The 22,565-nt window shown below is 41.6% G+C and overlaps 1 protein-coding gene and 2 non-coding genes across 6 annotated transcripts; all 3 read right to left on the reverse strand.

The window, feature by feature from the left end:
* Positions 1-1,284: 1,284 nt before the first annotated feature.
* On the reverse strand, positions 1,285-20,584 carry srsf7a (serine and arginine rich splicing factor 7a). 4 transcript variants are annotated; one of them, XR_014868659.1, is made up of 9 exons: positions 10,198-10,432; positions 7,047-7,280; positions 6,751-6,924; positions 6,538-6,624; positions 6,300-6,341; positions 5,137-5,181; positions 4,087-4,185; positions 2,736-3,270; positions 1,285-2,136 (listed from the first exon to the last, which is right to left on the reverse strand). XR_014868659.1 is itself a non-coding variant. In XM_085130556.1 (8 exons), the coding sequence occupies exons 2-8, from the start codon at positions 7,268-7,270 to the stop codon at positions 3,177-3,179; spliced, it is 765 nt and encodes a 254-aa protein (XP_084986682.1). In that variant the 5' UTR covers positions 7,271-7,280; positions 20,514-20,584; the 3' UTR covers positions 1,285-3,176. The 4 variants fall into 4 exon arrangements, 3 of the variants coding, with proteins under 3 accessions (XP_084986682.1, XP_084986681.1, XP_084986683.1); XM_085130556.1 differs by lacking the exon at positions 10,198-10,432 and adding an exon at positions 20,514-20,584 and having other exon boundaries at positions 1,285-3,270; XM_085130555.1 differs by having other exon boundaries at positions 1,285-3,270.
* Positions 16,335-16,498, reverse strand: LOC146503881 (U1 spliceosomal RNA). Its single transcript, XR_014869134.1, has one exon. It is a non-coding gene; the product is annotated as a U1 spliceosomal RNA (small nuclear RNA).
* LOC146503882 (U2 spliceosomal RNA) lies at positions 19,421-19,611 on the reverse strand. Its single transcript, XR_014869005.1, has one exon. It is a non-coding gene; the product is annotated as a U2 spliceosomal RNA (small nuclear RNA).
* Positions 20,585-22,565: the final 1,981 nt, after the last annotated feature.

Raw genomic sequence — 22,565 nt, forward strand, 5'->3', positions numbered from 1 at the left:
CTATAATAAAATGATGACATAAAAATGTTATAGAAGCAAAACATTTCAGTTGTGCTTATTATTTTTGTTTATACTGGAATACCTCTCCAACTGGTACATGTGTTAATGTTACCTGTGCTCTTTGTAATCCAGCTGCTGAGGGATCCACTACCTTTAGTAGCGATCCAGAATCCTTCCCTTATTATTTATTACTAGAGCTACAATAATAAAGCAATGAGGGGAAAAAAGTAATAAATATGAAATAATGTATTTATGATGATTCCATTTGTTTCACTATCCACTCTGTGCAGGGGGAAAGCTTATTACATCTTTAAACTGTAGAGATACAATAATTTTCCTGCTGTAAAATCAGCATTTTGTCTTATTTAAAATATAAATCTAATATAATCTGTTTCTTAATGTATGTTCTTTAAAATACAGTGTTTTTTAAATATTATAATTATAATCATTATTATGTGGACATGCATATTAGATCGTTTTTTTAGTGAAATATAATCCCTCCAGAAAGGCAGGAAAAGCCCGGAAACTTACTTTAAAACTAAATATGTTCCCTAAAACGGTGGACAGAACTACAGACCCATGACAGCCTTACACAGGTAGCCAGCAGCTATGACCAGCACTACTTGTGCAGTTAATAAAAGGACAGTTATGTTTGTCACGCTGTTGCACACACAGCACGCTCGTTTGTTTCAGTTCATCAGTTGCAAGACAGCTTACCAACGCGTACGTAATAAGCTAATACTCCTGTGTGCTATACACTACAGTGTACGCTGTACACCTACTCACTGGTTTTGTCGCATCAGTCTGTGTCTCTGAGTTAACTTGTGTTTCTCCTACAGCTCCGGACCACAAAAAATGCGCGTGCTCTTTGTGAGCTCATTCCCGACTCGTAACCAGCGCGTTCTGCCGTCAAGGGCGATCATTGGTTAAATGTGATCATGTGACTAATACAAGCCAGATCCTTTTATTTAGCAAAACTATGATTAATAGCTAAATATTATTGTTGAAGGGGCACAGACAGGACTCCGCACGCACACACACACATAAAAAAAAATAAAAAATAAAAAATAACAATTGCCTCAACAAAAGGGCACTTTGGGAACCCATCAGGAAAGGGGCAGGTGCTCAAGCCCCTTCCGCCCCCCCCTCTGCACGTGCCTGACCCATACTAATGCTGGCACAGAGTTGGTGTAAACCTTTGCTGAAACATCTTGATTTACTGTAGACACATTTCACTCTTTATTAGTATTAGTCAAATGTATGAAAATAAACAGGACACTAATGTTTGTCGAAGAGATTTATTGAAAAATAAAACTGCCACTGTCACCATATAAGCCAGGAAGAGCAGAAACTGTTGAAGGAGCCCTGTCAGAAATCCACCTGAACAACTGCATTTGTTTTAAAATCAAGTGATGGGGACAAACCAGAGGAGGAAACTCCCGCTGCACACAGTGATGCTGATCTGATTTTATCACAAAGGATGTGCAACAAAAAAACCAAAAAACGAAAAATAAAACAACAGGAATGTTGCATCATATTTAAAGGCATGCAAGCTGGCAATTATCTCCCTCTGCCATCATAATCAGGAACTAAACAGATCAACCCAGGCATCAAACAACAACATTTACAAATTTTCAATGGGGAACCTTTTTTTTTTCCTTTCCCAAGAAAAAATGGCTTCTTGGTTCTCAGAAATTCATCCATTTACTCCACGGAGATCCTCAAATTACTGCTAAAAGTAATCTTCAACATTCAACATTACCTTCTTACAAAACAGTGTTGGGGAAAAAAGGAAAAGAAACATGGCCTACACAGCAACAGCAACATTTAAAACAATCTGTATCTAGTGGAAAATTTGTTTTTATCTGATGTACTGATTACATCTCAAACAAGGATGCACATAGACTACAGCCCTGGGGAGAAAAACCGCACGAAACCGGGACAAGACAGACAAATTCAAAAACAACAAGAAAAAAAAAAAGTTGCTGCCAGGGTGTAAAAGCAGAGAGGGTGCAGGGGTTAAGGGTTTGTCTTAGGGACAGTGGAGGGAGGGGGGGTGGGGGGGGGCAAATAGTCGCCTTCGCTCAGTCGTCTGCTGGAGTAGGGCTTCGGTTTGGAGTTGCCGAACGGGAACGACTGAAACAGAAAGGAAGAGGAATTAGCCCGCCGCAGGGGAGGGGTGGAAGAAAGTTCGGACAGGTGTTAACATTCATAACAACAACCCTTGACCTCTCAGGTACACTTCATGTCATCTGCCTCTAATCTTTTCAGAAATAGCTATCTATGTTCAAAAGCTAAATTCATAATTGAACCCCCAGAGCAAACGCTCATTGAAATAAATGGCAGGTCTTTGATTGACACTGTCTCATGTTTTGCTTCTAGAGCTGCTGGTTAGCGGCATTTGTGCTCTAAGAAATGCAGAACTCAATCCTCCCCTTACCTACAAACACAGACAAGTTGCTTCTAATGGTAACGATGAGGCAACAGGTGAGACACGGTGAGAAAAACGTATCAGACACATAATCCCACTAATATTCATGGTGCCTGTTTGTCTTTCACTCACTCGTCCAAGCGCTCTCACATGCAGACACACTTACGTACTATGAGCATGCTTGTTAAAAAGGATCAACTTTAACTTCTACAAAACACCATTTTTTTTTCAGACTACATCAAGCCTGCAAATGTTTCTTTTCACCATCAACATGAGCTTGTCAGGGGGTTTGATTTTTGGTTACCTTTGGAGACAGTGGCAGAAACAACAAGTACAGAGAAGCGAAGGATGAAAGGACTGAAGGACGGATGACTACAACTTGGAGATACACTGCGCTGGGAGGCTCTTGAAGACTGATCTCTCGTCAGCTCTCTCACTTTCAGAAGCTAAGACAGAGGCGAAGAACTCTGGTAGGTAGGTAGGGGGGTCTGGTAGGTAGGTAATGGATTTAAAAATGCCGAACTGTGATCTGTGTGGGTCAGCCCTCTGGTACATCTGAAGGCTGGCTGGCTGGGTGACTCTAGTCGAGCAACTGTATGTGTGCACGGGCTGATCTCGTCTGAGCGTGTGCGTCGGTTGGAACAGACACCCATTCACTGTGGGGAGGGTTCGGTCGGTAGGTCGACCTCTTTCTCGCTGTCTAACACCAGATGCAGGCGAAGGCTGATCTCAGGTCAGCGCTTAGTCAACCTCCCGCAGGACGTACACACCGCCAGCTGGCAGACCCTGGGCCTGGGATCAGCTGCGGTGTCAGTGCAGTGCTCAGCTCCCACCACACGCTTTAAAGAAAATATGAAAAATAAACAAACTGTGCTGCAAAGATGCTTACCGCAAGTCACACCTACGGCGTCGCTTTGTCTGATCTCTGCTAGTAGCTGTTTTTACTTTTTCCTCTTTTGATAGAGCCAGATTCAGTCAATTTTAAGAAAGAATAAAAACATTAAATTCTTTGTTTAACACTTGTCAATCCAGTAAATTTTTAAAAAGTAATAATTCTGTCAGCTTAAGATAAATTTAGACCAAGGTACATCAGTGAGGAAAATATCAAAGGAAGGCAAGAGCAGAGGTAGTCTTTCATGTGCTTTCTTTTCAGGGTAAAGGCCTGATTAAGAGCCAAGCTGCAAAGCGCTGACAATACAGAGCCATCAAGAGCTGAAAAAGAGAGCACAGGAAAGAGATCCAGTCATTCCTCTAGGTATACCTCCCTAGACCAGCCAGAGGGCCGGGATCCCTGTCCTAAACCCCACCCACTCCACTGCTGGCAGCGGAGGCAGAAGATCTCTCTGTGCTGAAGAGGCTGACGGATCTCGGAGGTCGTCCATCTCGTCATCCCGCCATCCCGTGGTGGTCGGCTGACAGCAGCATGCCGCTTCCAGTTGGGAGAAGGGTCTATTTAATTCCCTGCCTTACTCTGGCTAAGGTGGAAAAACTTAACTGACCCTCAGCAGGAACGCAAGATATCTAAAATCTGTTATTCTTGATCTAAAACTTAGATTATGTTTTGGTTTAAAGAAAAAAAAAAAGACTAAGCATCAGAAACTCAAACTGTCTACACCCTGCCCAAGTGAGAGAGAACATCTAGAGCAAGGGCTTACCTGTTCCTCTTGTGGTTAGCAGACTGAGAACGTGACCGGGATCTAGACGCAGAGCGCCCTCTGGGAGCAGAACCGGACCGAGAACGAGACCTGGAACGACTGATTAAAGACAGAAAATATTTTAGACACCTTCAGGTGATAAAGACGATCTTATATCTGCAGACACATGTAAATGTGACTGCAGAGCTGTATTTCCCTGCTCAGCTGAGTTCTGTTAAACACTTCAAGAAGTTCAACTCATCTTGCAAGCCTGTTATAATAAAGGACAGGCATCTGTCGAACCAGAATACTATTCGATCCTCACTCTAAACCATTCCTCTAGTCTTTGAAGATCGCTCCCACCTAACGGCCATTTAATTTCTGCCCAGTCATGGCACACCTGCGACATGCTCCCTTTACCTGGCAGAGTTTGTACTGAGCCTCACCTTCGTTACACACACACACACACACACACACCTTTGAAGGTTTTTCCTGCTGCATGCCATTCTTAATTGCCCCTTGGGTCTTTCTGATTCTGATCTAAACTCACCACCTGTTACACACCTGTGCTGCAGTCGATTAGTTCTTAGAAAAGTTGGTAATTGAGAGAAGTGACCCTGAAGTTTGTGGAGCTAAAACACCAGAGTGTCAAGTTCTAAATACTAAGGAAGGATGGAGGATGCTTGAAGACTTGTCCAATGTCATTTATTTATTTAGATATTACAGCCGCATTACTGCCCCCTTTTGGCAGTAGTAGTGTGTTCCACTGTAACAGTAGCCCGTAAGCGTCGACCAAGTCAACCATTTTTTAAATAATGTATTACTGAAGTGGCCATCACCATTAATAATGCTTGTTCATTATCACTACACCATCCATATATTAACATGAAAAGCACAGCGAGTCCATGTTACCACTGAGAAAAGTGATTTACAGGGAAGAACCGAGTGACATACAAATGTAATTTCTCATGTAACAGCGCAGCGGTGAGAGCACAACATCAGAGCAGCAAACAAATTCACTACGTCTCTCTAACAGTGAGTTTGGGATAAGAATAGCTGTGGACAACTCACCTTCTGGCTGGAGTCCTGGACTTTGAGCGGGCAGGGGATCCAGACCTGATGTCACAAAACAAAAAGCAGCGATTTCAATAAAACTTTAGAGAACAGCAGGAACACCCAGTAATTACTCTTCAACTTGTTTCTTAAAGAGGTTTCAGTATCACAGACAAATGTCCATATGCTACAATAACCACACTTTGTAACCAGTTTTAACGACACGCCCGTCATCAGTGTTTGATGTAAGATGGTCATAAAACTTTGTGTTTAACACTTTTAGAAGTGTTTTTAAATTTGCTCAGGTTTAAAATGTTTGAAAAACAAACAGCCAAAACATAACAGGATGTTAAGCACGATTACAGAAGACGTTTGGCTCAACTCTCTGTGGACTACCTGTGTTTTGTGCACGGTGACCAAGGAAACCCTGTAATGTGATCTGCTTTCAGTGATGCACACCACTCGCCCTACAACTGTACAGGTCTCCTGAGGCTGCTGCCTGCGGCTCTCCTCACTGCTGCACTTCTTTCCTGCAGCAGAGGCAGACCCAGGCTGTTGCGTTTTGGTGTCGTTTTGCTTTCAATATCAGTCCAAGGGCTCAGATCAGCAAATTATACAAAGTGTGAGCTGGAAAAGTTGAGACTTTCTAGAGAAAACTGATGCTCAATCAGAGAGTGAAGAAAGCTTTATCATTTCAAATAATTTACTCCTATACCAGCTCTGATTCTGAGTTGTTTAGGATGTTTTCCTTATTTGAGTAGCAACAGCTACAAGAGACCTCAAGTGCCAGTATCTACAGCGACACGGCTACAGTCCTGTTACAGTTGGTGCATGCCCGTAAAACCAGCTTGTCCCGCCCCACACGTCTTTTTAATTGTTTTTATTGAGTCTTTACCTTTACATTTAAAGATTAAGTAAATGCCCTGCTAAAAGATTTGTTTAGAAATTTTAGAAATACATGATATTGAAGTTTTTTAAGTTAAGTTGGGCTAAAATATTAAGATTTCAATAATGACCAAAATAGTTGTATTTTAAATAATTGAAGGCTTAACATTTCACACAACTTTAGTTGCATAGTAGGCATATGTTGTTAAAGACCAACTTTAAGTCAGTTTCAGCCTCTGAGAAACTGAATTAGCAGCAGCTACTCATCTTCACTTATCATAGGAAACTATTCTTACCTGCTCCTGCGTCTGGAATAGGATGGCGATCTGCGTCGGCTCCTAAAAACATAAATAAATAAAAGTTTGCACAACAGAGTTGGCAGAATAAACAGCAGAAAAATTACACAGCTTAAGAGATTGCAATAACCACACGCCGACACAGTGATGAGCACATTTAGACGTTGGCCTTTTCAAATCTACCACAACCAGATTTTCTTGTTGACATATCACAAGGTGTGTCTGTGCGTCAGCATACCTGCTGCGGCTGCGGGAGCGGGAGCGAGAGCGGTAGCGGCGCCCGCGGGACCTTGATCTGGAGCGGGATCGCGATCGAGAGCGAGACCTGCAATGACAAATAAGAAACAAGTCCAACCGCATTAGTCATCCATAACATGGCACTGGTTTTATAATGGTACAAAATGGTAAACGAGCTACACAAGCCTTCAAATGAAACATGCTTTCACTTCACCTGCTGCGACGGCCTCGCTTGCTAAAGCGGTAGCAGTCATAGGCGTAGTGACCCCTGTCCCCGCACTGGTAACACCGATCGTTGGGGTCGAACTGGCGACGGCTTGGCCGCCCACGGCCCTTTCTGGAGAGGCCTGTTGACATCTCCACACGAACACGGGAACCACAGAGGATCCTGAGCAAAAGAAATCAGTTTTTCACTGTTAAGCACAGAATAATTAAAGAAAAAAAAAAGAAGAAAAGAAACACCCTGTACGTGACACACACGAGACCAGTCCAAGGAAACCATTTACTCACTTTCCGTCCATGCCTTTGACAGCATCTTCTGCATCTCTGGGATCCTCAAACTCCACAAAGGCAAACCCAGGAGGGTTCCTGGCCACCCACACACTTCTCAGTGGGCCGTAATAACTGAAGGCTCGCTCCAGCTCCCCCTTTGCAGCGCCATTGCCCAGGTCACCGACGTACACTTTACAGTCAGTGGCCCGAGACGAGCTACGGGAGGATGAGTAGTAGGACATTTTTTCTCACCTGCAGGGAGATGGTGAATATATTTAAGACGGGGATCATAGTGAGAAGAATACATTTTTATAAAAAACGTCCCTCTACATTTGGGAAATAAGATTAAATGGAGTAAACTGTTGTGTCCCATCAAATTTACTCAGATTTAACTTTTTAAAATTATATATAGGAAAGGTTGAAATTTCTAGAATATGCTTGTTTTGTGCCAGATGTTACAATTAGTACATGACTGCTGCGTGGAAGTGTGTCAGAATCTTTCCTTTTTTTAAACTTCAGGTTAGCAGCCGGAGCACAATAGCTCAACTTTTCATTGACAAAGTCAATAATAATAATAATAATAATAATGGATTGGAATTATATAGCGCTTTTCAAGGCACCCAAAGCGTTTTACAATACCACTATTCATTCACTCTCACGAAATGACTCATGAAATTGAAGGACTTAATGGCAAGTTCTAAAAGCTTTTGCTTGCCCTCCTTGTCCTGCGGGCTGTTGGGGGGAGGACAGATTTTCAACAACCGTATTCATGTGAGTGACACAAGGCGAAATATCCCTTTGTGTTTCATGTGAATGCATCATTAAATCCTCAGGTGTGGTCCTCCTGCCCTTTCCAAAAATTTACACTTAAATCTAAAGGTGAGCTTTTACCACTGGCTTTATAATTACCTACATGTAGAGATCAGGTTTCCTGAATTAGCGACTGTGTTTTGTGTCTCCTACTATCTGGGTATCTTATTTTAGTTGTATCTAATGCTTATCTAGTTTGGTTAATATTGCATACATAAAGACAGTTGGAAAAGTGATTATAAACCCAGGTTTACCGAGGGGGACCTGATAGCTCTGGTATATTTTGCTGGCATGGTTTGGAACTATAGAAAGGGTCCCTGCAGATACTTGAATCAACCAGCTGTATCTAAACTGGGGGGGAAACTGTATTGCAGCACACCAAGGCTGTTTGAAGGAACAGTGAGATGTTAAAGTGCCATAATTGAGCTGCAATCTTACAGCGTGCCAGAAACACCCTACACCTTTAAACAAAGATCAATCACATCCTTTTAATTTTAAAGCAAAATTCAGCCATTTCGGATTCAAACATCTTCCCGGTGTTTCCTGTAACCTTGGCAACTGATCACATGTGTGAAATTAAACTTGTCATCAAGCTCTGCAGGAGTACTTCCCACATCACCATTTTTAAAAATGTTTAATGCAGTAGGACCTCATGTAAATGGCCTGTATTTGTATAGCGCTTTTACTAGCCCCCCCTAGGGACCCCAAAGCGCTTTACACACCCAGTCATTCACCCATTCACACACTGGTGGAGGCAGCTACAGTTGTAGCCACAGCTGCCCTGGGGCAGACTGACAGAAGCGAGGCTGCCATATCGCGCCGTCGGCCCCTCTGGCCAACACCAGTAGGCAGCAGGTGAAGTGTTTTGCCCAAGGACACAACGACCAAGACTGTCCAAGCCGGGGCTCGAACCGGCAACCTTCCGATTACAAGGCGAACTCCCAACTCTTGAGCTATGATTGCCCCACATGTGGTGGGCCTGACACTGTTCCACCTATTTTAAGCATGCCATTGTTCCACCCTGGCTGAAAACAATTGTAGCCAGGATCAATCTTTACCGCCTTATTTCCCACAGATTTTAGAAAAGGTTAGAGCTGAGCAGGATTTCCCTTTTCTGGAAAGGTAGAAAAAGTAAGTGACACTTTGACGGGCTCAGGAGCAAATTATACTATACACGTTTTGATACTGTACAAGTAGGTAATATCAAGTGGTCGGTGTGTTCAACTGGTGTCCTGCAGACAGTTATCTTGTCGCCATTTCTTGGAGAAAAAGGCTGCCTTATCCTGTGGCGACCCAGAAGGATCTACACCTCTTGGACAGATAATTGCTAATTTTAAAAACATTTGCCATCTATATCCAGTGACATGCATCTGTCCTGTTCTTGCTGACCTAAGGAGCTCTCCACACTTGGTTAAACGCCAATTTCCTAAAGTTAAATTCTAACAAAACAGAAACTCTTATCACTGCTCCAGATATTTCCACCCCAAGAATCGTAGCCTTGGTTTCCAGGTGCTTGTGTTCTAATTTACAACTACTACTCGTTAAGATGTGTTATTTTTAAGATGGAAATGATGCAAACTGTTAACGCTTTTACATTTTTTGTAAATTTTAAAGCTTTGGAAAGCAAAGCACCCAGTATATTAATGCCTCTTACTCGTTTAAAAACGCAGAGATAAGAAATTTGGCATACTGGCTACATAAAGGCTTTCTTTTATTGATTCCGAGGTGGGTTAAAAACCGCTTAAAAAAAAAATCATATTCGCACAGCCATTGGGGTGATTGTGTGTCTGACTTGGGTTGTTCATGTCCGTTTCATTGTTTCGTTTCGTCTTCTTTTGTATCAGGTACTTGAAAGAACCTTTATCCATCAATGCTTTTACTAAGGTCATCTTTTACACGCAGGTACGACGCTCGTCATTTATTAACCGGACCGGTAGCTTTTTGAAGTTCACTACATCTATATATCTGATAACGGCCAGGCCCCGAGGGCCTCCGATGCGGTTGGATTAAACTATATTCGCTGATCGATCTGTGTAACTCACCGGCGTCTTGTACAATACGATCGTTTGTCTCTCGCGTGTTTTTAAGCGAACACCGCTGGGTATCCGTTCAGGAAACCGGCGCTAACCTCCGTGTACGTCTCACAGACGGAAGGCCACGCCACTTCCAGTTCAACAACACACTTTTAAATACCAACTTTATGCACGCAAATAAGCTAATCGGCTACAAGTAAAACATAAAAAGCAGATCTTGTTGAGTTTGGTGCATACGTGCGAGCAGTTATTTTCGGAATTACTCGAGGCCTTGGTCCGCGCTTGCCTATAAACAATGGCGGTAGCACGCGTTAGCCCGATCTTACCTTCGTCCGATGATTTCTGATTCCGCTTCTAAGACGAACTTCAGCCGCGTCGAACTGAAGCCAGACGTCGTATCGTCACAGTTCAATTTGATTTCTGCGATTCAAACTCTTTACAAAGCCGAACAGACGATCATCAGGGGCGCTTCCACATGGCTCTGCCGCAAGATGAGCGGCTACAAAAGCAAAAGAAACCAACCACCACTGCAAAGCGACTACCGCAGCTGCGCACTGTGACTTCAACAGCGAAGCCGGAAACGTCCGGTGAATATTTACAAAATAAAACGACCAAAATGAAGAATTACCACAGCAAGAACGTCCCACTTTAAGTCCCAAAGCAGAAAAGCTGATGTACTTATAACTGCTACATTTCTTAATGACTACAACAATTGGCTCCACATTAGCTAAGCACGTGTATGGTTTCATAAGTAGTCAGTATATCTAATATGATCTTGTAGTTTTGCTTGCACTTCCTTGATTTAGTTTAATTTTAACCCTGAATTTTCCAAAAAGCCCGCTGATGCAACCCTGTGGACTCACAGATCGTTTGTCAACTTTAAACAAACACACAAACAAAAATTTTAAAATGTACTGCTGATATAATATGAGGATATGCCATATCCTTATTTATACCTACTGTCAAATTTTTGGAAACAAATTGTTTTAAAGATTATGAATAATAACATTGACAGTAACTAAATCTCTCCATATTAAATTTAACTCACAGTTAATCTTAATGGTAGAGCACGACACTAAAAACAGTAGGCTCATCAAAAGCATGATAAAGCTTTCTTTTTGAAATTTAAACATAAAACCTCCTGTTGAGACAAACAGTTTTAATTTGATTAAAAAACAAACAAAAACAATGTTGTAAATCAATGTTTGTTTTTTAATGTCCCCTTGTGCTGATGTAACAGATCAACTTTAATAGACAAGCTGTGCAGATACTGTCTTTATTCTATCAGTAAATGCATCCCTGATATAAAAGACATGTTCATTTCCTAACCATGTGGTGGAAACTCAAGAGATTTCAAACTTATTTTACATTGTGGGCCATTTACAGCCAATGTTGGTCTTAAGTAAGCTGGACCATTGGAACTAGCCTGTGACTCAAGCTTAACTGCACATTCAATCTTCAGGATACCTTCATATAAGAAAAAAAAAGTGCAATTTCCACACTGTGCATCTCATTTTTTCTGCATGATGAAGAAATGCTGGTGCAGTTATTGAAAATCATTCAGCAACTCTTTGGTCTTAAATTGTCAGAAATAAATGTACAAATTATATTATTCTGGTAGCTCACTGACCAAACTCACTGAATTAAATTAACCTCCTAGAACCTGGCATCCACACTGGGCACATCACATTTTGGGTTGTCTAGACCACAATACAAAATTTTGCTCTTTCAAATGGCTTTCAAATGAGCCATATTGCTCAAAGGGGCACAATTGTTTTTATACTCAGGAAAAACTGTTGCTGTGTTCAGACACCAAATAAAGAGTTTTGCACATCAAACAGCAAAGAGAAATTAAAATTGCATGTCATGAAACAGTTTAGGATTTTAAATAAGCGTTACTTTTTCCTACTCCGTTTTCAACACGTTATTTTACGTTATTTATTAATAATAATGGATTGCATTTATGTAGCGCTTTTCGGGGCAATTCCACTATTCATTCACTCTCACATTCACACACTGGTGGAGGCAGCTACAGTTGTAGCCACAGCTGCCCTGGGGCAGACTGACAGAAGCGAGGCTGCCTATCACGCCATCGGCCCCTCTGGTCATCACCAGTAGGCGGCAGGTGAAGTGTCTTGCCCAAGGACACAACGACCAAGACTGTCTGAGCCGGGGCTCGAACGGCAACCTTCCGGTTACAAGACGAACTGCCAACTCTTTGAGCCACGATCGCCCCTGTGACTATGATTATGATTATTCTGTTTATAATGTGAGTCATCACAAGAGCCAAGGTGTTAAAGGTGCGAGTCATTTTTAATCCTGGGGTCAACAGGTGAAACACAGCCTCAGATAGCTTCAATAGCTATCTGAGGTAAGGTGTGAATGGGGGTTGAAGTGCCTGGGAAGGATTGAAAGGACTGCCTTGTAGGTGGCTGATAGCTGGTGTTGTAAACCACCCGCCCTCTGTTCAATGATGGTCGTTCACTCTTCTCTTGAACGGCCTGTCTTCTCTGTATAGCTGAGTCTTGTCCTATCGAAGTGGCTCTTCTATGCTGTGTCTTACATTTATGAAGTGACTGCTTTGTTTCTCCAATTTAGAACTCAGGATTCCCCGTTGCACTGCACAGCATACACTACTGTTGCTAAGCTTGTAGTTGGGAGTTTTGTCCATGGCATGAATCAGTTTTTGTGCAAGTGTGTGGCTAGGGTCTGTAGTACACTGGGATGTCATGCTTGGTGAAAATTCTCCTGAATTTCTCTGAAAAACCTGCTACATAAGGGATGAGAAAATTGTTCCACCTGTTACTGTGTTTCTACCAAGTTGGTGTCTGACCTTTTTTCCTGTGCAGCTTCCCAAATTTGATGAAGGCCCAGTTGGGATAACCACATTTTAAGAGCTTTCTTTCTGTGTGTGTTCCTTTACTTTACCTTTTGCCTTAGAGGGAACGTTTTCTGCCCGGTGGTGTAGTTCAAGTTTCAAGTTTTATTATCATGTACAGTGTAGCCACATTTGCCCATAATGAAATTATTTGGCTTGTGCTCCTCAGTTTTACATGAGTATATAGAAGTGTGCAGTTAAATTAAGGGGGGGGGGGGGGGAGACACACAATATAAACAGCGGTACCGAATACCACTGTAAATTCCTTGGGCAGATAAAAGGGTCTGCATCTGATCATAAGGTGTTCAAGGTCAGGAGAGTGCAATGGACGCACCTGTGCGGCATCTGCAATCACGCCTCGCCAACTTAAAAGCCTGGGTTTTGAGTTAACGTTGTTGTTATGTTGAGCTGGCAGTGGGACAGCTGCAGCCGTGTGTGTCCAGCAGCCGTCATTAAAGAAGTAAAAATTATCACAATGCCACTGGGTCTGTCGTGCATGTTTACAACGTCTAACAGGATACTGATTGGAGGTAAAGCTAGTCCTGTCGTGTGAGGAGTTGACTCCCTCTAATCGTTTTCGGACTGCATCTGCACTGGCTCAATTGTAGGCTTACAACTGTGAGATGATATCAAAGGATGCTATGGTTTCATGTAGAGTAAGCTTACACACCTTATTGGTGAAGTCTGAGTCTTTGATGTGTGGCATGTGTAGTCAAGATGGTGACGAGGTGTTTGGTGGTTTTTATTATTAAAAGTAGGACTCCTCCTTTGTGGATCAGTGCACTCAGATATATGGACTTTGAGTATCTCCAGAATAAAGGCGGTGGTATGTTGGGTGGTAAATGGCTTATTTGCTTAGAGGTTTTAATGACTTTTGCAATTAATTACTTTGTAGCTGCTTGTGAGGTCTCCCTTAAGACCTCATAAATGTTGCTGGGTCTGAGGAATTATGCACCTTTCCAGTCAGCTGGTAGTACGTCGATGTTTTGGCCTTTACTCAGGGATGTGATGGGCTTTTCTTTAATGTTGAGGTTGGACAAAGAAATTCTAGCACTGTAAAGGGCCTCTTTAACAGTTTTCCCAATTTGCTTTGCTTCAGATAGCGTTCATTTATTAATCTTTATTACCGTTTCTGTAGTGGTGTTGAGATAAACTATGGAAGGCTGCTGTGGAGATATGAGAAACATGAGTCTTCTGAGTAGCACATCCTTTTCCGGTTTTCTGTTTGAGGTCCCCATCTAATACATTCATCGCCTACTTATTCTGGCTGGCTTTAGTTAGCCATCCTCCTGTTCTTTTCCAGATGGTCTGGATATTGACTTAAAGTGTTAAGTTTGTGTTTTTGGTTTCCAAAGTTGTCTTTCTTTGTTTTTCATGAGTTGTGCCAACTGTGTCTTGTCCACAAACTTTCAAGATGGAGAAATGTAGGAGTGCTGCGAGTTCCTGCAGGGTCTGGTTTACTCTCGCTTTATAGCAAGAGTAAACCACCTATATTGAAATTAACCCATCTTATCCCTTCACTCATGAACTGTTTCTGTGCTTCCATAAGATGTCTCTTGACTGTAGACCCAAGTCTGGATTGTCTGCATCTCAGACCATGTCCACACTAATCCGTTTTTGTTTGTAAACGCATCTTTTTGTCTTCATTTTGGCCTTCTGTCCACAATGAGACGGCATTTTTGGTCAAGGAAAACTAAGCTTTTTGAAAACGCTCTCGAAAGTGGATACATTTGAAATCACTGTTTTTGTGTCACAGTGTGGACTGTGAAAACGGAGGCTTTCGAAAACGATGTCATACGATGCAGTCATGTGACCAATTCAACTAAGATGGCGGACTGAATTGTACAGCAGTTGTTTTGTTTGCTCTCAATTTTGACAGCCCTATTAAAGATTCATATCAGTTTGTACATGCTTCAGATAAAACTCGTACTCTGAAAAACTTTATTGAGAGTTCTACTATAGCTTTACCACCTTCTTTTTTTTCCTCCGTGGAAGCCACACCGAAGTCGGTGCTCTCTCGTCGTTGCTTTCCTCCTGTTTTCCTGAGCAGCTCCCTGGGTAGGTGTCGGGACTTGTTCTTGAAGTGGGGGTATTGGCGAGGGGTCTGTATGGCCCTGAATTTCCAAATCAAGGTTGCCAGTAGAAGACTCTGTTGAGGTATTTATCTGTCGTTTATGTGAGGTCGGCACTGCATAAAGGCCTACTTGTAGCGACAATTCAGAGGGGGTAGTTGTGTTATCTTCGATGTCACAAGGAGGTAACGAAAAACCTCCCTCTTCTAGGGTGATAATGTGTTTGGACTGAACCGTTGAAAGATCAGGGAACATGAGATCAAGCAGGTCTCTGCACTCTTTGGATGTTGACGGCCGCGTAAGAATTTGGGTGCCTGAGAGAAATGCCATCTCCTCCTGATTCGCCTCCTGTATCTTGGTTTCCATTTCTAATTGAGATACACGCATGTCAGGATTAGTCGTAGGCACTCTTTGCGTCTTTAATAGTTGTTCACTCCCGTCCGTTAACCCTGTGGTCTCCCCTGTCACCACTGTCGTTGAATCCTTGTGTGTAGTTACTTGAGAGGGCTGGTCATCTACTCGTTCCCCACCCCAGCTGTAGGTCGTTTGGCCCTCAACCACTTCCTGCTGGAGCTCGTTGGCTTGGTCGTTACTTACATCTTCATCAGCTTGCGGACCTCCTCCAGTTAGCATTGGTATCTCCTCTAAGTGCTGCAGCTGTGGTCTTTTCACCCTGTTTGCATAGGATTGGGGACATGCCCTAAAAGTCCTTCTCCCCCACAAAGGTTACATTTCCTTGGGAAGGGGCATTCCCTTTCAATGTGCTCGTCACTGTTACAGTTTTTACAAACCACACTGTTGCACTATGCGGCTAGATGGTCGTTGCTGCCACATTTACGACATGTCTTGGGTTGCCCGGGGTAGAAAACATATCCTCTGATTGCCCCTAATTGGATAATTGGGGGAGGTGAGTTCTCATCTCTATGCAGGTGAACACAGAAACGATATGCTCTTGTTCGGATACCATCTTCGTCTTTTAAGTCCAAACCTCTCGTCACCGCACATTTAAAGGACAACCAGGTCTTAATATCTTCCACTCTCACATATTCCGAATGCATGATCACTGCCACAGCTTTGGGTTCTCTGCCTGATAACAGTGTCATCTTAATATTCTCCAGCTGAGGTCTTGATTGTTTAAGTCTATTAAACTTGTAAATCAAGTCAATTCAAAGAACGTATTGGTGGCAAAAATCACCTCATAACTTTTCTTTCCAGGCAAGCCGAAAATGTAGTCGATCTGCGTTAGAGAAAATCCCAATTCCTTCTGGAGGACAATCCTGCTGAACTGTAGTCGTTCCATCTCGCAATTTCCTTGCATCTCAAAACGCACAGCATTCCTCCTGGAACCTGTCATGTTAGCAGTCGATGTCGCCATGGTGGGTCTGGGTGAACCACCGTCGTGATCATGGTATCTCCCCTGCCAAGTAAGTATCCTGTAAGTAAGCTTTCAGAGACTTGATAAACACCAGGACACTATTATATCTGTTTCTTCTATTTCCTTTGAACATGTGATCAGGGGAGAGCGCGAACGCAGTCCCCCACTACCAGAAATTATGCAGTCGAGATTCCCACATTTGGGGAATTCGCAGGGGTCAGCACAACCGGAGTGCAATGGCTGAGCCTCGCCCTGGGTGAACCACCTTCATGATCATGGTATCTCCCCTGCCAGGTAAGTATGAGTTGTTCACCTCACACATGGGGGACTCTTTCACACACAAACCCTGCACACTCACGGTGCTCACAGTCTCACAATCAACACAAACACAGCCTGCAGGAGGCTGGGACTACACACTATTTATATACACAGGAAGGAGCTTCCAACAGAGCCACATCAGGTTATTTAGTTTTAATAAAATACGAGGAGTCTTTCCCATCATGCATTGCTGCATCTGCACAACAAAAGCTAATTGAAAGATCACTTTTTTCATCCATTTAACCTCCTTAAATCCACCAACAAACCTGCAGGAAGTTCAAGTAACTCCAAGTTAAATCAAACTGCAGCTGAAAACTGTTTGATTCACGTCTGATGTTTAGAAAAAAGGAAAAAACGCATAAAGCACACACGTTTTCTGCTAACAGCACAACCACTTCCTGTTCCTTTGTTCTCTGCTGCTGGACAGTTACTATCTTCCTGATGCTGCCCCCTATTGTCCCGGAGCAGGAACACTCACTTTAATAATTTCAAACTACATTCTGCAGCTTCAATATTTGACTCTCATTGTCTAACTCAATAGGTCAAACAAAGGTATTTGAACCTGTCACTGCTTTTATTGGAGATTCATTCACATCTGTCTGCATTCAAATTAGCATTCAATTCTAATTGCTCTTGGCTGACGCTCGCTTTTGCCATCTGATTACTCAATGCGATTCCATTTCCTTTCTGGGTTGTAAGTTTGCCGTACCCTGAATGTTTACCAGTGATAACAGTGAGAAAGACAAGATCGACTGACCTATCAGAAAACACAGATTAAGGACGAGTCCATCGCATGAGCTCCTTGCAGCTCACAGGGACCAACAACAAATGCTGCAGCTGGAGTTGAGTTTAGGCCCTTCTGCACATAAAGCCTGGACTGCCATGACTGCAGAAGTATGCTTCTCCTTCTTAGAGAGGACATCCCAGGCAGTATGTGGTACACCTGAACTAACAAATATAAATGTCATGCTTGGTGAAATACACAACAGCTGCAGAGAAAAATAAATGGCACCAAATGGTCAAGATGAGATGCTGCTATCAGCCAGATATCTGGAACTACATCGGACATTCCGCAGAGCAGCATTCCTGTCCACTTTTGCAGTGACAGGAAACAAGATGATGAGGGGGTGATAGCTGGATCAATATTTCCTACTGTCCTCCCTCGTCTCACAGGCAACCCTCAGTAACTGTCCAGATCCAAAATCAAATACAAAACCTATTACAGAAGACCCGAAGCCTTTTCTTACTTTAAATGTTACTTCAATGCATGCATTTTGCAAGAATTACACTTCTTACAGCGAAATAGGGCTGCAGCGATTCATCAAGTATTTTGAAAAATTGGATTATAAACAACCCTCAACCCAGTCTTTGCTCCGATGCTTCATTTAATGCCCAGCTCTGTAGCCTGCCGATGTGTTCAAGGATGTAAACGCATGCATTTCACCTGCATTTGCGACTAAAAGCAGACCTGCAATACAAAGGGATTTAGGAGCAGCGTGTGAATAAAAAGTCTGACAATATTAAGCAAACACAGGGCCCAGTTTTGAAAAGAAACACTGACATCACCACAGCAGCAGTGACGTTATGTTGGACACTAAATTATTATTAATATTAATTAATGTCTACACCATCATAACATCTTGTTTGCAGCAGCATAAAAACTTTGCATCAAAAGCAAACTTCAGACTGCTGATATACTCGCATCGCTGCATTGCAGCCACCACATTCTCCTTTAAAGGCTGACAGACAGAAATTCACTGCACACTTAAACAAGCAGACGCATGAACAAAAACTCAAAGCCTTCCACGAAGACAGTAAAGCTTCATTTTTTATATCTTATTTTAGATTGCATATTTATCTTACTTTATTTGGCTTTGACTTGAGCGCATTTATATATTTTGGCATTTAAGAAAATATTTTCTTTAAAAAAATTACAATTTCAGATGTCACGTAAATACAAAAGGTTTTGGGGTCTTTTTAGAAAAATGAAACAATTGATGGGTAAAAATAACATCAATAGATCAACCTATTACCAAAATAACCCAATAGATGCAGCTGATATAGTCATAGTCAGATTTACCAAGGAACGAGCCAACTTTAAGAGAAAAGCGCTTCGGATAATAAACATATACATAAAGACCAAACCCACAGCCCACAGAGAGCTGCTGGGTGACACAACCACTTGTTTCATGAACAACAGAACAGTTTTCATAGCAAGAGATTGTTATACGTCACTGGACACAGGCAGACATGTACTAGGGTTTAACATTTTCTCTCTCAGGCACATTCAGTGAAATACATAAAGACGACCCAGGTTCTACTTGAGAAAATAATAGATGGTTAAGAAGCAGACTGGACTACTATAAATAAGACATTTAGTCTCACTGGAACTAGCTGTATAAATGAAGGTTAAATAAAATAAAAATATTTACCGCAAGCAAAATAAAAATATTATCCACCAGCACTGCACCTTTTTCTTCTCTAATCAGAATCATTTAATAATCCTTAAGGAAATTGTGTGGGTTACAGTTGCTCCAAGAGGATAACAGTAACAGACTGAACTAACTAAATAATATATTACAAAGCCTACAAAATATGAGAAATAGCTCTAAATCACAAGCTGCTTTCTGTTTCTACTGAAATAAATGTGCCAATATATAGAAAGGGATATTTGAAAATGATCAATAGAAGACTTAAAGACAATAAATGTAGATGTGGCTTTGTTTCCCACTGTAGATGGAAGAGTGTGCGTGTGTGCTGCTTTGTCTGCAGCAACTATGTGTTTGCATCATTGTTGTGTTGCAACTTAATATAATAATAATCACAAGAAATCGTGAGGGGTCTTAGATACACTGGTGCTGTAACCACCTGGCAAAACTTTTACCACATTTTTTTCCACATGTTTAGGGGGGTGCACCGTTCCTGGAGATACTGCAATACCAAGTCGATGCGTGGAGTGGACGGAGCAAGCCCCTATTCCATCTCCCTGTTCCAAAAATCAATTTAATATATGGTCCCCGGGTAGGGGACGTATCAGATATTAAACTGATAAGAACAGATACTACACTTGATCTTAGCCAAAAGGCCGAGAAGCGATACCGTGAATACGTCGGAGCAGACGGAGTCACTCCCCGCACCCTCTCCCTCACTCACGGTTCGGAAACTAAACTCGTTTTTATTTCAGGCCACAGCAACACATAATGTATGATATATCAGGCCACGCGATCATCAGATTATGTATAACCGATGTCATTTTCAAGCAGGTTAACTCCTGCGTTCCTGGACACGTGGTACTCTTCCGTCCAATAGGAAGCAGAAAAGCAAAAAACAAGTAGTACACTTAATTTATATTATATTGATATATATTAATGTTATCAAACTCACGCCCATTACGTTAAATACAAGTGCTATTTTCACTAACGAAACAGAGGTTTACTTTAGCAAAGAGTTAATGTTTTTACGTTTCTAGTTAAGAAAAAACGAACTTCACTAGCGGTCTCTGGTGGCGCGGAGGGCTAACTGCACTCTTTAAGTTACACTCTAGGGTATTTACAACAGTCAAGAACAAATTGTAAATATTAACGAAAATCCTTTTTTTCTGGCTCGAGTTTTCCTTGCAGAACACCCTCTACATGATAGCAGCAGATACCAAAGTCTGACAACATCCTACCACTAACATGCAACAAAGTAAAGTTAGCGCATATTTTGTGTCAACAAACTTCAGTCTCACGTAAATCCATCTGTCTGAGAACTAAACATGCTAAAAACATTCTGCAAACTATGATAAACACGCGCTTGGTGTGAGGAAGAAGCCATTATCGCCAAAATGGCAACTGCAGTTGAGACCTAAACAGCACAAATCCACGAAGAGCCGCGAGTCAGTCAACCTGCCTTTTAAAAATAGCCGAAAAACTGGAAGAGCTTTTTTCATCGACACAGTGGTCTAAACATGAACTGATAATTATAAATTATAAAGTTATTAGGTAGAAACTGACTTACTCAACCTGCTAATTCTCCGTCAACCTGCTAATTGATGCTCAGGTGGCGTCGAACTAGATCTGAGCATGCGCAGTGGTGGTGAGTTTGACCCACTAACTCTAACCCTCTATTAAGTACCAACAGTTTTATTGTTACTCCGTGAAATAGTTTGCCATCATATAAATGTTTTTGTTTTTTTTATCGGAAGCTTAAAGTAGTCTTTTCACAAATAACTATGTTGGATGTTTTATACAAATAGAGCATTTATTTTGTATTTATTTATTTTTATTTAACTTTTATTTTCATTTTTAAGACTTTCACTAAGGCCTCACTACTGATGGACTGTGCCACTTAACAAAATTTAATGAAAACAAATCTCATTTTTTGTATTTTATTTTATTTTATTTTATTTTTACAAACATCCTCCCCCTGCTTGAATTAGCCTATGATGTTTGGTTTAGGTTTGAAACACCAGGATGAACAAGGTAGAGGCAACTGCTACAGACCCTGGATAGCTTATATGGTAGAGTATCAAACCGTTAACCCAAGGGTACAGTGTTGAAGTCCCTATTCAAGTGAAATGAAAGTCTCTTAAGTGCTTGTATTAAAGTTTAAAGTGGTGGATTTTGAGCCTGGAGAGGTGAAGTTATGCTCAAGAGAGAAGTCAGTAGAAACAAAGACAGAATACATGTGTGTGAATGAGAGGGCAACAGGTAGAAAAGTAAAGATGCAAGGAGTAGAGAGGGTGAAGGTTTATGATTTTAAATACCTGTGGTCAGCCATCCAAAACAACACGCAGTGAAGAAGAGTACAGGTGGGGTTGAGTGGGAGGAGATGAGTGTCAGTGGTGATTTGTGATAGAAGGTTAACAACAAGAATGAAAGAGGAGCTTGACAAGCTGGTAATGACGCCTGCTGTCATGTATGTTTGGAGACAGTAGCACTGACAGAAAGGCAGGTGGCAGAGTTGAAGATTTTCGTTGGGAGTGAGCAGGATGGACAAAGTTAGAAATTAGTACATCAGAAGGACAGCTCAGCTTGAGCTAGTGTCAGCGTATGGATGGGCATCGGGGGTCCGGCCCACCAAGTAAAGTCAATTTGCCCTCTCAGCTGATACACTTCCACAATAACTTATACTAAGAGATTATTAAGATTAGGCTTCAAACTTTCCTTTTTGATAGAGCATATAGTTAGGGTTGGATCAGTTGACCCTGCATCGTCCCTTAATTTTGCTGCTTAGATTTGGTGCTATATTAAATACAACTGAATTGAAATAAAATTCAACTGCTGCATGACTGCAGTGTGAGTTCAGTGTAACTATTTAGTTCACAGCAGTTTAGTGCTTCAGCAGCAATCCTGCTAACCAGCGTGACAGTAGAGGACACTGAGCAGATAAGACTGCACACACCAGACACTGAAGTACCTTTCATGTGTCTTTGAAACTTAAAAAGAGGTCATTCATGTGTGCTTGTGCAGCTAGTTTGAAAGCATGACATGCCCATCAAGTTCAAATAGTCTGTAGGCGGTGTTGAGTTGAGCCGTTTGGAGGAAAAGTGGGAGAGGGTTGAGATGGTTTGGACATGTGCAGAGGAGGGTGATTCTTAGTTGAGGTAAAAAGAAAAAGAAAAAAAAGAAAAAGTTAAACTAACCAAGTAGTCAAAAACTAAGAAACACACAGATTAAGCTGAGAACCATTAGATAGATAGACCCTTTTAAAACCAAAAATTAACACTTAAAGAAGCTATGGTTGCTATATTTTAGTGCCAATTGTGATAGCTGTCTCACTCAACTGTGATGACTGACAATGACGCCATTATTTATCCTTGTTCTAGTGTAATATGTGTTAATTACCGCGTGGTTGTGTTCACTGATAGAATTTGTGGTATTGATCCCTCCAGTTTTTCCACTTCTTTGTACATTCCCACATGTCCATTCCTTTAGTTTCAGCGATCTTCCTCCAATAATTTGCTGATATTTCTAAGTCCTTGTATTATTATTATTATTATTATTATTATTATTATTATTATTATTATTATTATTATTATTCCTTGTATTTAGATGAAGATTGTTATTT

Source organism: Neolamprologus multifasciatus, chromosome 14 (genome assembly GCF_963576455.1).
Source record: "Neolamprologus multifasciatus chromosome 14, fNeoMul1.2, whole genome shotgun sequence".
Taxonomy (NCBI): domain Eukaryota; kingdom Metazoa; phylum Chordata; class Actinopteri; order Cichliformes; family Cichlidae; genus Neolamprologus; species Neolamprologus multifasciatus.